The sequence below is a fragment of the Entelurus aequoreus genome, linkage group LG02 (assembly GCF_033978785.1).
Source record: "Entelurus aequoreus isolate RoL-2023_Sb linkage group LG02, RoL_Eaeq_v1.1, whole genome shotgun sequence".
Taxonomy (NCBI): domain Eukaryota; kingdom Metazoa; phylum Chordata; class Actinopteri; order Syngnathiformes; family Syngnathidae; genus Entelurus; species Entelurus aequoreus.
The window spans coordinates 51,463,730-51,477,496 of NC_084732.1; the positions used below are offsets into that span (position 1 = coordinate 51,463,730).

General features: G+C 41.6%; 1 protein-coding gene across 5 annotated transcripts in view; it reads left to right on the top strand.

Moving 5' to 3' along the window:
- The window catches only part of trim66 (tripartite motif containing 66), a 79,908-nt gene that overhangs the window by 61,601 nt on the left and 4,540 nt on the right, over nucleotides 1-13,767 (top strand). For all 5 annotated transcript variants that reach the window (XM_062028860.1, XM_062028855.1, XM_062028847.1 and 2 more), the window contains 3 exons: nucleotides 3,311-4,149; nucleotides 4,222-4,345; nucleotides 4,425-4,499. In XM_062028860.1, coding sequence (XP_061884844.1) covers nucleotides 3,311-4,149; nucleotides 4,222-4,345; nucleotides 4,425-4,499 — 1,038 coding nt within the window. The remainder of the gene's footprint in view (nucleotides 1-3,310; nucleotides 4,150-4,221; nucleotides 4,346-4,424; nucleotides 4,500-13,767) is intronic.

Sequence of the window (13,767 nt, forward strand, 5' to 3'; positions counted from 1 at the left end):
AAGAAAAAAATACATTAAATGTATGGATGGGCGATATACTTTAACATTTAGATCACAATATACAATGGAACCTCGATTTACAAACAAACCCCTTTATTTGCAAACTTTTAGATTTGCAATTTTTTAGATCAAGCCAAATATGCCTGTGTGTGAACACTTCATTCAGGTGTCTGCAGGCAAAAAATCAGGGCTTCACTTAATTTGCTTTTGACAAGTTTTGTCCATTTTGATAACTCAATTAGAGTGCCAAACACTTCCAGACCAGCGTGGAAAGAAGGGGCAAATCGCTGTGGCGTTAAAAAAAAAAGACTATTTGCGAGGAGTACATTCATGGCGCTCACAAGCATGACCACAGCACAACACAGTAAGTAACCACATCAAGTTTTAATTGTAATGAGATTGGTCTTTTGCCAGAGCAGACTTATATCAGAGCGGGGGAGAAGACATTATCTCTCTTCTTGTTCCACCTCGGTCTCAGCTCTTCCAGGACACAAACACACAGAAACGTTTCCCCCTATGTCTCCGCCCCGTTCCTTGTCCCTCTGTCTGCTGGTTCTCCTCTTCTGCCGATGTTAATGTGGGTGGATTTTACCTTTTTAAATGTTTATTATTGTAGCAATATGGTTGTTAAAGGATTTTTGTGATTTTTGTTTGCGAGGGCACCATAGTGACTTGTGTGTGTGTGTGTGTGTGTGTGCGTGTTGGCAGAGCAGAGCATAAATCAGCTTGTTGTCATTTTGACTTTTTTATTTAATAGAAAGTTGATCCTTCACCTCCTTATTATGTTTGTTTGATATACAGTACTGCACAGCACTTTATATTGTGTTCAAAGTGTATACACCTTCATTAAAATAGGGACTTTTGTTGAGGCTGGAACCGATTATTCATGTTTATATTGTTTCTTATGGGGACATTTGCGTCAATATACTAACTTTTTGATTTACAAACCCCGTTCAAGAACCAATTAAATTTGTAAATCGACGTTCCACTGTATATTGCAGCCTCCTGTGATAATGATATACATCACAATATATTATTCAGTACCGTATTTTTCGGATTATAAGTCGCTCCGGAGTATACGTCGCACCGGTCGAAAATGCATAATAAAGAAGGAAAAAAACATATGTACGTCACACTCGAGTATAAATCGCATTTTTGTGGGAAATTTATTTGATAAAATCCAACACCAAGAATAGACATTTGAAAGGCAATTTAAAATAAATAAAGAATAGTGAACGACAGGCTGAATAAGTGTACGTTATATGACGCATAAATAACCAACTGAGAACGTGCCTGGTATGTTAACGTAATATATCATGGTAAGAGTCATTCAAATAGCTATAACATATAGAACATGTTATATGTTTACCAAACAATCTGTCACTCCTGATTGCTAAATCCGATGAAATCTTCTTCCTCGTTGTCGCTCCTGGTATGCGCCGCTTCCTTTCTTTCTGCTGCTCGATCGCCGTTTTCTGCTGCATATTTCACTACGTCCAGCTTGTAATCTGCAGTATATGATTTCCTTTTCGGTGCCATTTTTGTTCAGCCCTTCTCAGTTTTTATAAGTTACCGCCAATGTTGAAATGATCCATTTTAATAGCTACGGACATAGTAGCAGTTAGCATCCCATGACCCACAATGCACTTCTGCCATGACCTGCCCTCGCCAAATTCTTATTGGTTGACGTGTGTGTGTGTGTGACGATTGCTGACATTTGCTTCGTCTCTTACGCGAATGAGATAAATAATATTATTTGATATTTTACGGTAATGTGTTAATAATTTCACATATAAGTCGCTCCGGAGTATAGAGTATGTCGCACCCCCGGACAAACTGTGAAAAAAACTGCGATTTATAATCCGAAAAATACGGTAAGCAAATGATAATACAACTATTTTACTACGGTTTACAAAGGCTTGTAATTCGGATGCTAATGTATGTTGCGACATTTCCGGTTGTACCACTTTTTCAAAACTATTAATAACCTACTTGATAATTTATTGTTATTATTTGGTTACTTTCTGTTGTTACTGTAGTGGATTGTCCGAAGCTTAAGCAGGCAACAAAAGTAGTTTAGTACAACAAATTTATTTACCCATTATCAGAAGTGCAGGTTGAATTGAGTTGGCCGTGCAGACAAACCACAAGTTACTCCGGAGCAAACAAGACACACACAAGCCAAAATCACTTCCGAGTTCCGGTCTTCTGCCATTTTTTATATGTCTGTTGTGCGTCATCGTTCCTTATCGAGTGCGTCAAATGTCTTGTTTGCTTTCCCTATCTGTTCCATAACAACTCGAATCCTTTAGACAGTCAACACATTCTGTAGACAGGTTGGCACGACTTAATATTCACTTTTGTCCCACAACTGGTCCATTCAATGGCACAAAATACAAGAGGATTGAAAATGAGCGGACATTCTTAAAAGACAAGAAATATAGGTCAAAAGGTCAGAAATTCTACTACATTACATCGTTTTATCTACAGTTCTGTTGAAATGAACTAAGCACTTATTCTTCTGTTGTTTGGATACTTCACATTCACAGTTTTGGGCGATACTACAAATTTGGGGATGGATACAATACCAAGTAGCTAGAGGGGCAGTATTGATCATACCAATGGTGACACTGAAACTTGATTTTTTCAAGATTATAGAATGATAACATTTTTAGTTCTAATCAAATAAAAACACAGGAGGGCGGTGTAACAATATCACTTATCTGAATGATTTCCCACCATTCGCCCTGATTTTATTCAGTTGGGTTCCCTCTGTCCAGGGATGTAATCAATAACAAAATGACAAAAGATTTAACCACTGTATCGACTATATCGCGATACTATACTTGGTATTGTTACTGTCAATATTTGTATCTGCTTTTGTTTACATTCAAGCGGTTAGCATGGCTTATTGTATCCTCCTACAGTGTGTAGTGTAGCATGTGTAGCTATTCCTCGTCCTTCAGTAATAATGACACCTGTAAAAAAAGTATTTTCCGCCATAGAGGCAAGAATTGCTAAATTAGAAACGGCTTTGCACTGAGGAGGGACATCCGCCGCTAGCGAGAATGCTACAGTGAGCTGAGACCAGGTAGTTCACTTGTCGTTGTCAAATTTGCGAGACACAGCTACAATTTCTCATTAATATGCATTATCACAATGTGACGATAGTATTCTTTATATCGGATATATTGCACAAGCCTAGTTTAATGTAACATATGGAGTTTTTTTCAAATTCCCTTTTTGATCCAAAAGTCTGAAGTAGACCTGATTGATTGTATTCAGGGTAACATTGTTCTTTTTCTTTAAGGGGATGTCTAGAGGCCCTGAGCCCACTAAGACCCACTCAGTTGCATCATCACTGCATGGAAACAAACACCAGTTGCTCACAGCTGACAGTGAGTGGGATCATTGCGCAAGAGCCAGCTCTCCTAAAGCATCCATGCTGACACCTGCTGACCCTCAGCACAGTCACTCTCCACTTGATCATGACTCGGACTCCGATCCCAGGTCAGTCTCAGAAGAAGTCTTTCAAGCCGACTCGCAACTCGACTCGGACACGTCACCCGAGTTTTCATTTGAGGCTGAATTGGATGGTGCAGAGAAGGAGAATCCAGTTCTGAAACGTGCCGAAGGAACTGGTGTTATGGGGGATTCTGAGTCAAGCCTCGAATGTGGTGTAGACCCAGAAACAGCTTTGGGAGCTGGATTAGACGATGAACAAGAAGGACAGGATGTTGATGCAGAGTCAGGTGCCGCAGATACAGAGTCAGATGCCCAACCAGAATTTGACCCCATGTTCCCGGCAGAAACAGATTCAGACATTGTGTCCGATCAGATTCTGGACTCTCAGGACTCCGTGGAGTCTGAGATTGACATAGATTCAGAGCATGAACAGACAACTGATGATCCACAACCTCTACGCTCTGATTTAGAGGAGTCCCCCATTGGACCTGGTCAGAGGCCACTTCTGATTGCGAACCCCGTTTTGCCGAGGCGGGCAGAAGAAATCGAAGAGGAAAACACAGAAAATGAGAGCGAGGACTTCTGTGCGGTGTGTCTGATTGGCGGGGAGCTTCTCTGCTGCGATCGTTGTCCAAAAGTTTATCATCTGTCATGTCACATCCCACCTCTGATTCGGTTCCCTACGTAAGTAACTGAGTCTTATTGTAACTGATCAAACCCTGAACTTCTAAGCATGTGTTCATTTGTTATGTTCAGAGGTGACTGGCTGTGCAGCCTTTGCAGAGACGTTGTGCAGGCAGAGTGTGAATATGACTGTGAGACCAGAAGAACATCTGGGGAGCACACACCAGTTCCTTGCTTGTCTCTGTGTGATCAGAGAGTAAGTCACTCATCATGCTCACTTTCCATAAGGTTTTGTTTCTAACGAGGCTTTTTGTTTTTTTGTCTACTTTTTGCAGAAATGTGAGCGGCTAACCCTCCTGATCCTCAGTAACCAGCTGAGCGTGCCCTTTCATGAGCCTGTCAGTCCACTTGTGAGTGTTTTCCCTGCTTTGTCTTTGAGTGAAACTCAGTCTCCACTTCTTGTGGGGGAGCGAGCAGCAGGGGAGATTTTCATTATTTGTGTCTACACTCTAGTATTCATGTTAGGACAATACATACACCTGCAGCTAGGTGGCAGCAGTGCTCAATCTAACAAACAGGCTCCCAGCTCTACTCAGTACAAGTAGTAAGTACACAGCAACACATGTGTACAGAGCTAACGGAGGTGAATGTCGGATTTGACAGGAAACTCCCCCATTTAAAGGTGGCTCAGTCCAAAGCGCGTATCCTGGATGAAGGCGCGAACTGACAGACTAACGTTAAGAGGAGAATAGTGTTGCCGAGTCAACCAGAAGAGGATTTTTTTTCGTGAAGGTGTAATCAGGGCTGTTCCAGGCTAAATTGGAGCCCTAATCAAACATGAATTTAATTTGATGCATGTTTTGTCCTATAATTAATTCAGGGGACATAAATAATTAAATACTTTTTTTTGTGCAAAGTAACCATTTTGACATCTTTACAATGGGCAGCACGGTGTCACAGTGGTTAGCGCTCATGCTTCACATCAAGAAGGTCCTGGGTTCGATTCCCGGGCTAAGGCTCTTTCTGTGTGGAGTTTGCTGGTTAGCTCTGGCCATAGTGTGTGAATGTGAGTGTGAATGTTGTCTGTCTATCTGTGTTGACCCTGTGATGAGGTGGCGACTTGTCCAGGGTGTACCCGCCTTCCGCCCGAATGCAGCTGAGATAGGCTCCAGCACCCTCCACGACCCCGACGGAGACAAGCTGTAGAAAATGGATAGATAGATCAACAATGTGCAGCACGGTGTCGCAGTGGTTAGCACTCATGCTTCACAGCAAAAAGGTCTTGGGTTCGATACCCAGGCTCAGGCTCTTTCTGTGTGGAGTTTGCTTGTTCGCTCCCCGTAACTAGGTGGGTTTTTTCCGGGTACTGCGGCTTCCTACCACCTCCAAAGACATGCACCTGGGGATAGGTTGAATGGCACTTAATTGGCCCTAGTGTGTAAGTGTTGTTTATCTGTGTTGACCCTGCGCTGAAGTGGTGACTTGTCCATGGTGTACCTGAGTGCAGCTGGGAACCCCCTCCCCGACCCAGAGAGGGACAAGCGGTAGACAAGTGATAGAAAATGGAAGGATGGAACAATAATAAAACATAAATGTATATACCTGGCTTCATCATCTTCAAATGGGATTTCAACTCACTACCTTTTTGCCTTTGCCATGACGAAAAATCTGCGTTATATTGATGGAGCACAAAGCGACCAGAAATACTGTAGTTTTGCGGTAAAATTTCATATGAAACACCCGGTCATTCATTCATTGACATTTTACATTCACTTCTTCACGCAAAAGGAGGCGTGGCACAGTTGGGAGAGTGGCCGTGCCATCAACCAGAGGGTTCTTGGTTCGATCCCCACCTTCTACCAACCTCGTCACGTCCGTTGTGTCCTTGAGCAAGACACTTCACCCTTGCTCCTGATGGGTCGTGGTTAGGGCCTTGCATGGCAGCTCCTGCCATCAGTGTGTGAATGTGTGTGTGAATGGGTGAATGTGGAAATAGTGTCAAAGCGCTTTGAGTACCTTGAAGGTAGAAAAGCGCTATAAAAGTATAACCCATTTACCATTTATATGCACAGCACATGTTCTGCCTCGAAAAATTGGGTAACATTCTGGTAAAAAAATCTGAGAATGTGATGACGCTGGGAAAGGACAACATATGCCAGTGGAATGTGTATTGTTTTATTTGCTATTTGAAGCAAATAGACTCTCGTTTTTTAAAAACAGTTTCGGAATGACATCAAATTTCATCAACTTTGGAATTAAGGGTGTTTATTTTATTTCAAAGATAATATACAAATACATTTTGTTCGTTGACGTCACATCGTGGTCAAAGTAGTGCGAAAACGAGCGCGTCACTTGTTGCGTCCATGCTAATAAATGAGCCAAACCAAACCTGTGTTGGTTGACTGAATAAAAGTTAGTCTGTGGCCTCTGAAAGGTTATTTTCCTCGTGGCATCAGAGAGTAACTGGTGTGACAATGCCGCACGTCGGCTGCTGTTGTGATCCCAGGATGCAGAGAAGGCGCTTCCAGGCAGGAAGGAGGTTGTTTCAATTCAAACAACTTTATTAATCCCTCAGGGGCAATTCATGTTTAAGGTAATTAGGAACCAGGCAGAAGAAATGCAATAGGTGTAGCAGGAAACTAGAAGGCAACATACTAGAGATGCGCGGATAGGCAATTATTTCATCCGCAACCGCATCACGAAAGTCGTCATCCACCCGCCATCCACCCAAACCAACATTTTATCAAAACCACAACCGCCCGCCACTCGGGCGGTATTTATCATTATTATAATATTATTGTCATTTCCATTAAGAAAGTGTTGACTATTGTTGCCAGGAGCGCGTTCCTCACACTTGGTGTGCGCAGTTGCAGCAAGCAGAACGATGCTTTTAAGAAGTTAAAAAAATGTTTTAGAAAGACTAGGCCTATATTTTCGTTAGGTAAAAAAAAATGTTCTGAATTTATTTCAATGAATATTAACTTGTTAACGTTATAATGCTCAAATAGGGACGAGGGCAGGGTGCACAGTGAAACAGTGAACAATTTTGCGACAAAGATGAACCTTTATTGATTGATCTGCAGCCATGACAAAATATCAGACAATCTCCATTGTCAACGACAGGCAGGAAAATAAAGATAAACACATAGCCTATGTTGTAGGCATAGGCATAGGCTCATACGTTTTTAAGTTGAAATAAAAAAATAAATTAAAAAAGTGTCTCATAAGCCTTAGGCTGTCAATCACGCACACAAACTAATAACATATGTATGTCATCCCTATTTAAACAAAAATAAATTAAATAAATAATAATAATTGAATTATAATGAAAATAGACGGTCGCGACAAACAAAGCAGGCTAAATAGCCTTACATTGTAGCCAATCGGAGATGCGCTTCACTTGAAAGCGAGGCCAAATAATTAACACACAGTAGTATATCTCCAATAGAAAAAAAAACACAATAAACAACGCAATTGCCTAAATTCCTTTACATTGTAGTGTGCCCAAACAACACGTAACCATCACAATCAGGGGCGCCGCTAGGGATTTTGGGCCCCATGAAAAGAATCTTTACAGGGCCCCCAACACAGCGGCAACATTATAATTTCATCATCACAGCCCTTTGAGACACTTGTGATTTAGGGCTATATAAATAAACATTGATTGATTGATTGATTAGGGGCCTCTCTGGGCCCCCTTCCATCATGGGCCCCTAGAATTCGTTTCCTTTACCCCCCCTTTTCGGCGCCCCTGATCACAATTATTCAGCTGAATATAGGTTAGACATGATTTGGTATAGCCTAGGTAACGTAGACTAATTCGTTTAACATATCCAACCGTATGTCTACTTACTTTTTTTTTTTAGCACTATGCAGGAATAAAATGGCATCTACAGTGCCAGGATTCATGCAGGCGAGAGCGCCTGGCCTCTAAAATGCGCCCTGCTGCGCTGAAGGAGCGCTCACTTGCGGCACTTGTTGCTGGGACACATAGGATTCTCTTTATACATTTACTATGTATATATATTTCCGAATTGGTTCAACCGCCATCCGCCCGAATCTATTTAAAATCTATTTTTTTCGTCATTCATCCGCCCGACCCGCGGATTACCCGCGGACACCGCGGGTGTGTCCGCAAACCGCGCATCTCTACAACATACACTAAATCAGTGATTCTCTAACTGTGGTACGTGTACCACTAGTGATACATGGGCTCCATCTAGTGGTACGCCAGAAAAAAGCACTTGATTAGTGTTTTGTATGAGTTTGAGTTCATTTTCCTATATACAAACACGGTGTTACTGTTCAAATTGTGTGTAATGTTACAATGGCCAAAAATAATGAATATACTGCCTTGTTTTTAATGAATGCTTAGGCTACTACACTACTGTATTTTAATGTTGGTCATTTTTTTTCTGAGGTGGTACTTAGTGAAAAAAGGTAGAGAACCACTGTACTAAATAATGTACCAGCAGTGAAGGGGGAACCTAAATAACAATGAGTGTAGGAGCCATTTAAGGCATCTTTATTTTTGTGTTGGCATTACTTTATTTTGTCACTAGGTGGCGGGCTTTTTGGTTGAGCAGTGCAGGGGGGAAGGCATATGTAGGTGAGCCAAACGAGGAAGGACTCAGGTGTGGGAGCACAAACAGTTCTTACCAGCAGCAGACAACAGCAAACCACAGCAGACAACAGCAACAGGCAGGAGAACATATAACACAATATCACTGCAATAATCCCTGGTATGTTTCATTCACCCTGCAAATTCGTTAATAAATATGCATAAACTGGATTTCCGACTGGACCTCACTTCATATACAATGTTTGCTACTGCGTAGGATCACTCCCTCAAACCTGTTGAGTAATGACAATAAATTGGAACATTTGAAGGTGAAGATTGCCATTACATTCAAGTAAGAATGGTGCTCTTCGAGTGAAAAGGACATCAAGAAGAACACCGAAGGACATCAGAAAGCCGCAAGAGGACAAACTGTGCCACGGCCACGCTGCTGCTCATCAGCCAGGGTGATTGGAAACACCTGCCAGCTCTATAGGGTGAGTTGTGTGGAGCTGAAAGCAGCACAAGGGACTTGGCCAATTATGTCTGGTGGCAAAGATGATGTACAGCCACAAGGTGGCAAAAATGTGGATCCTGAAAAGGAAAATGTACAATATTTTGGAAAGGGAAAAAGAGCCATAACGTATACTGCCAAAAGCTTGGAAATGAAAGTTGACAATTATCATAAAGCAATAGGAGCATGTGTTAAAAAAGCTGCTAAAATAAGGGACACAATGAAACAACTCATGCATTCAAATGAAAATGCAAATGCTGTAAGGGGTTACTTGGATGAATTGATTCATTTGTGTGGAGAGGCAAGGGAAAATCATTCCTCATTGATTGCCTTACCATTGCCTGAAGAGAAACTTGATAGAAAAAATGACTGGTTTCAAGAAAAGATTAAGATACTCGAAGGTTTCATAAAACTTGTGCATGAATGGTTATCAGAAGTGAAAAAGCTAACCACACATGACACTTCCCCTGTGGAAGAGGAGTCCCAATTGCATGTCTCTGAAACACTTGGCTCAGTTGAAATGCAAGTCCAAGATGAAATGCATGTCCCACTTGCCCATGATGAACATTTATGTGTTACACTTTCTGATATTGGAGCCCAGGACAGTGCATCGAATGTCTCAATCACACGCAGTTCCATAACATCAACAACCTCTTCTACCTCATCTGCTCGCATTCGAGCCCAGGCCGAAAAGGCTGCTCTCATGGCAGAGGCTGCTGCATTGGAGAAAAAACATCAGATTGAATCACAACAAATAATTCAACAGGAACAATTCGCAAAACAACAGGAACAATTCACAAAACAACAAGAACAACTCAGTATGGAAAAGGAAAAGTTGGAAATGGAAACCAAGCTGGCAGCAGCTAATGCAAGGGAGCAAGTTTTTGCAACCATGGGATCTAGGGAAGGATCAAGAGTGTCAAGAATGAGCTCTGAATCCCACAAGGGAGCTGCTGCTCCAAAGAAAACAATGCCCCTATCTGACACAAAGGTCGGGAAGCCAAAACAATTCATATATGAAAAATATACCGAAGCTCATTACATGACTCCAAGACAGGCTGCTCTCTCTTTAATGCAAACTGACAATCTGTCAAAATCAACTGTACAAATGAAAAAAGAGGATGTTAAAGGTCATACAGTTCACTCTACATCCCCTGTCACAAATGCCATCAAACAAGATCACATTCTAGATTTACTAAAAGCACAACATGATTTTAATGCCTTATTGGTTAAGCAGAATGTCCATTCCTCTTTACCATCAAGAGACGTACCTGTGTTTGATGGAGATCCATTTCAGTATGAAACCTTTATAAGGGCATTTGAATATGGAGTGGAGAAAAAGTGTGACACCTATGACTGTTTGCATTATTTGGAACAATATACTAGAGGGCATCCAAAAGAGCTGGTTCAAAGTTGCCAACATATGCCTCAGTCCCAGGGCTACCAGAAGGCAAGACAGCTACTCAAGGAACATTTTGGTAATGAATATCATATTGCAACAGCATATATGGAAAAGGCTTTTTCCTGGGGAACAATTAAATTGGAGGATATAAAAGGATTGAGAGCATTCTCTCTATTCCTCAGAAGTTGTTCCAATGCAATGGAAAATCTGGCCTATATGGAAGAAATGAATGTTGTTTCTAATATGAGGACCATCATCCTAAAGCTTCCATACAAGCTCAGAGAGCAGTGGAGGAACAAGGCCTTTGACCTACAGGAGAAGCAAGGCCATCGTGCCATTTTCCCAGACCTTGTGAACTTTATTGAAAAACAAGTCAAAATACTCTCTTGATCCACTGTTTGGGAACATTCAGGACCATAAGCAATCAACTGTCAAACCCTCAACCGTCCCTACGCCAAGAGTAAAGTCAAGTCCAAGAAGCAACTTTGCAACAACATTAATACCCATAGAAACTGTGGAGTCAAATGAAGGAAAAAGGAATGTGATTGTCAAATCTCACAGTTGTCTGTTCTGTAAGAAGAGTGGTCACACACTGGAGTGCTGTCCACAATTCAAGGGGAAGAAGCACAAAGAAAAAATAGATTTCTTAAAGGAAAAAGGAGTCTGTTTTGGCTGTCTGAAAATAGGACATTTAAGTCAAGACTGCAGAAATCGTCTATTATGTGAAATCTGTAAACAACAACATCCACAAATACTCCACATTGAACAGACAGAACAAACACAAACCAAATCAATTGGAACCAATGCTGTTGTCCCACCTCCCAAGCATACTTGTGGCCATATTGGGGCCGGGGACCACCCCTCCATCTACTCCATTGTACCTGTACAAGTTAAAAGCAACAAGGGAGACACAGCGTTACAAACATATGCATTTTTGGATCATGGAAGCACCTCCACATTCTGCACAGAAAAACTGATGCAAAGACTGAACATTACAGGACAAAGAACAAACATCCTTCTCAAAACCATGAATCAAGTGAAACCCGAAACCAGCTACCACATCACTGGACTGGAAATAGCCGGGATAAATACGAATGACTTTATTCAATTGCCTGATGTATTTACACACAAAACCATGCCAGTTTCACCACACAATATTCCAAAACAGCAGGATTTGAAACACTGGCCATATCTAAATCATATCACATTACCTGAAATTGACTCTGACATTGACCTCCTCATTGGCACTAATGCCTCTAAGGTACTGGAACCCTGGGAGGTGGTCAATAGCCAGGAGGATGGGCCATACGCAGTGAGGACCCTATTGGGATGGGTCATTTATGGTCCTTTAAAAGGAGATGACACCAGCAGGCATAATGGCTGCCCTGTTGCTGATGTCAATAGAATATCTATTCTAAACCTGGAGGAGTTATTAGTCAAACAGTACAACCAAGATTTCAGTGAAAGATCCAGTAAGGAAACAGAGGAAATGTCAAGAGAAGAGGAAAAGTTTGTTGATATTGTGAGTCACTCTGCAAAGATTAAAGATGAACATTACTGTTTAAACTTACCTTTTAAAGAAGAAGATCCCATCATGCCGAACAACCGTTGTATTGCAGAGCAACGCATCCAGAGCCTGAAACGCAAGTTCAACAAAAATGAAAAGTTCCATAAAGAATATACATCTTTCCTCACAGATATGATTGACAGTGGCTATGCTGAATTGGTACCAGCAGACCAGCTGAATAGAAAAGATGGAAGACTCTGGTATATTCCACATCATGGTGTGCACCACTCAAAAAAAGGAACATTAAGAGTTGTTTTTGACTGTGGTGCAGTCTTTAAAGGAACATCACTGAACTGTGAACTACTTCAGGGTCCTGATCTTACCAACTCACTTATCGGAGTCCTCATCAGATTCAGACAAGAACCGGTTGCCTTGATGGCAGACATTAAAGCCATGTTCCATCAAGCTCATTTTCCACCTGAGGTGACAGACACAGTACGCCATAACTTTTATGTAGATGACTGTTTACGTTCCATTCCCACAGAACAAGAAGCAGTACAATTAGTAAAAGATCTGACTGCTCTCTGCCAAATGGGTGGGTTTACTCTGTCCAAATGGATCAGCAACAGCCGTGCTGTATTAACATCTATTCCACAAGAGCACAGGGCTAAAGAAATCAAGGAGTTGGATTTGGACAAGGACAATCTACCAATGGAAAGAGCCCTAGGACTACTGGTGTGTGGAAACTGATGTGTTCAAGTTCACAGTTGTTGTACCAGAAAGACCACACACTAGACGTGGCATTTTGTCTGTGGTCAGCTCTGTATACGACCCTTTAGGATTTCTAGGACCATTTACTCTGCCAACCAAAATGATTATGCAGGAGCTCTGCAAGGAAAAGCTTGAATGGGATGAAACCATACCACACGTTTTCTCTCAACAGTGGACAGGATGGCTAGCAGATCTCAGCAAAATGAAGTTTAAAGTTGACCGGTGCATGAAGCCTACACACTTTGGTCAAATCACACACTCACAGCTGCATCACTTTTCGGATGCCAGTGAGAGTGGCTACGGAACCATCTCATATCTAAGACTGGAAAACAAAAACAAAGAAGTGCATGTTGCATTCATCATAAGAAAATCAAGAGTGGCACCATTAAAACAAATGACAATTCCCAAAATGGAGCTGGCTGCAGCTGTCCTCGCTGTCAAAGTTGACACAATGCTGCGAAAGGATCTACAGTTAAAACTGGAGAAATCATTTTTCTGGACGGATAGCACAACCGTGCTTAAATACATAAGCAACGAAACCAAACGCTTTAAAACATTTGTAGCAAACAGAGTCTCTTTTGTAAGGGATGCTACCGACATATCACAATGGAGATACGTGTGCACAAAGGAAAACCCTGCAGATGCAGCATCAAGAGGGCTGACAGCAGATCGCTTCCTAGGCTACAAAAATTGGATAAGAGGACCAGATTTTCTCTGGAAAGCAAGCCAAGAATGGCCAATCTTGCAAGTTGAATCCAAAATCTCTGTTGATGATCCAGAGATCAAACCTGGCATCACAGTAAATGCCATTGTCAAAAGTCAGTTGAACCCAACTAACTATTTCATCCACTACTTCTCATCCTGGATGAGACTGAAGATTGCAATAGCCTGGCTTTTAAAAGTAAAGACCACACCCTTGCAACTGA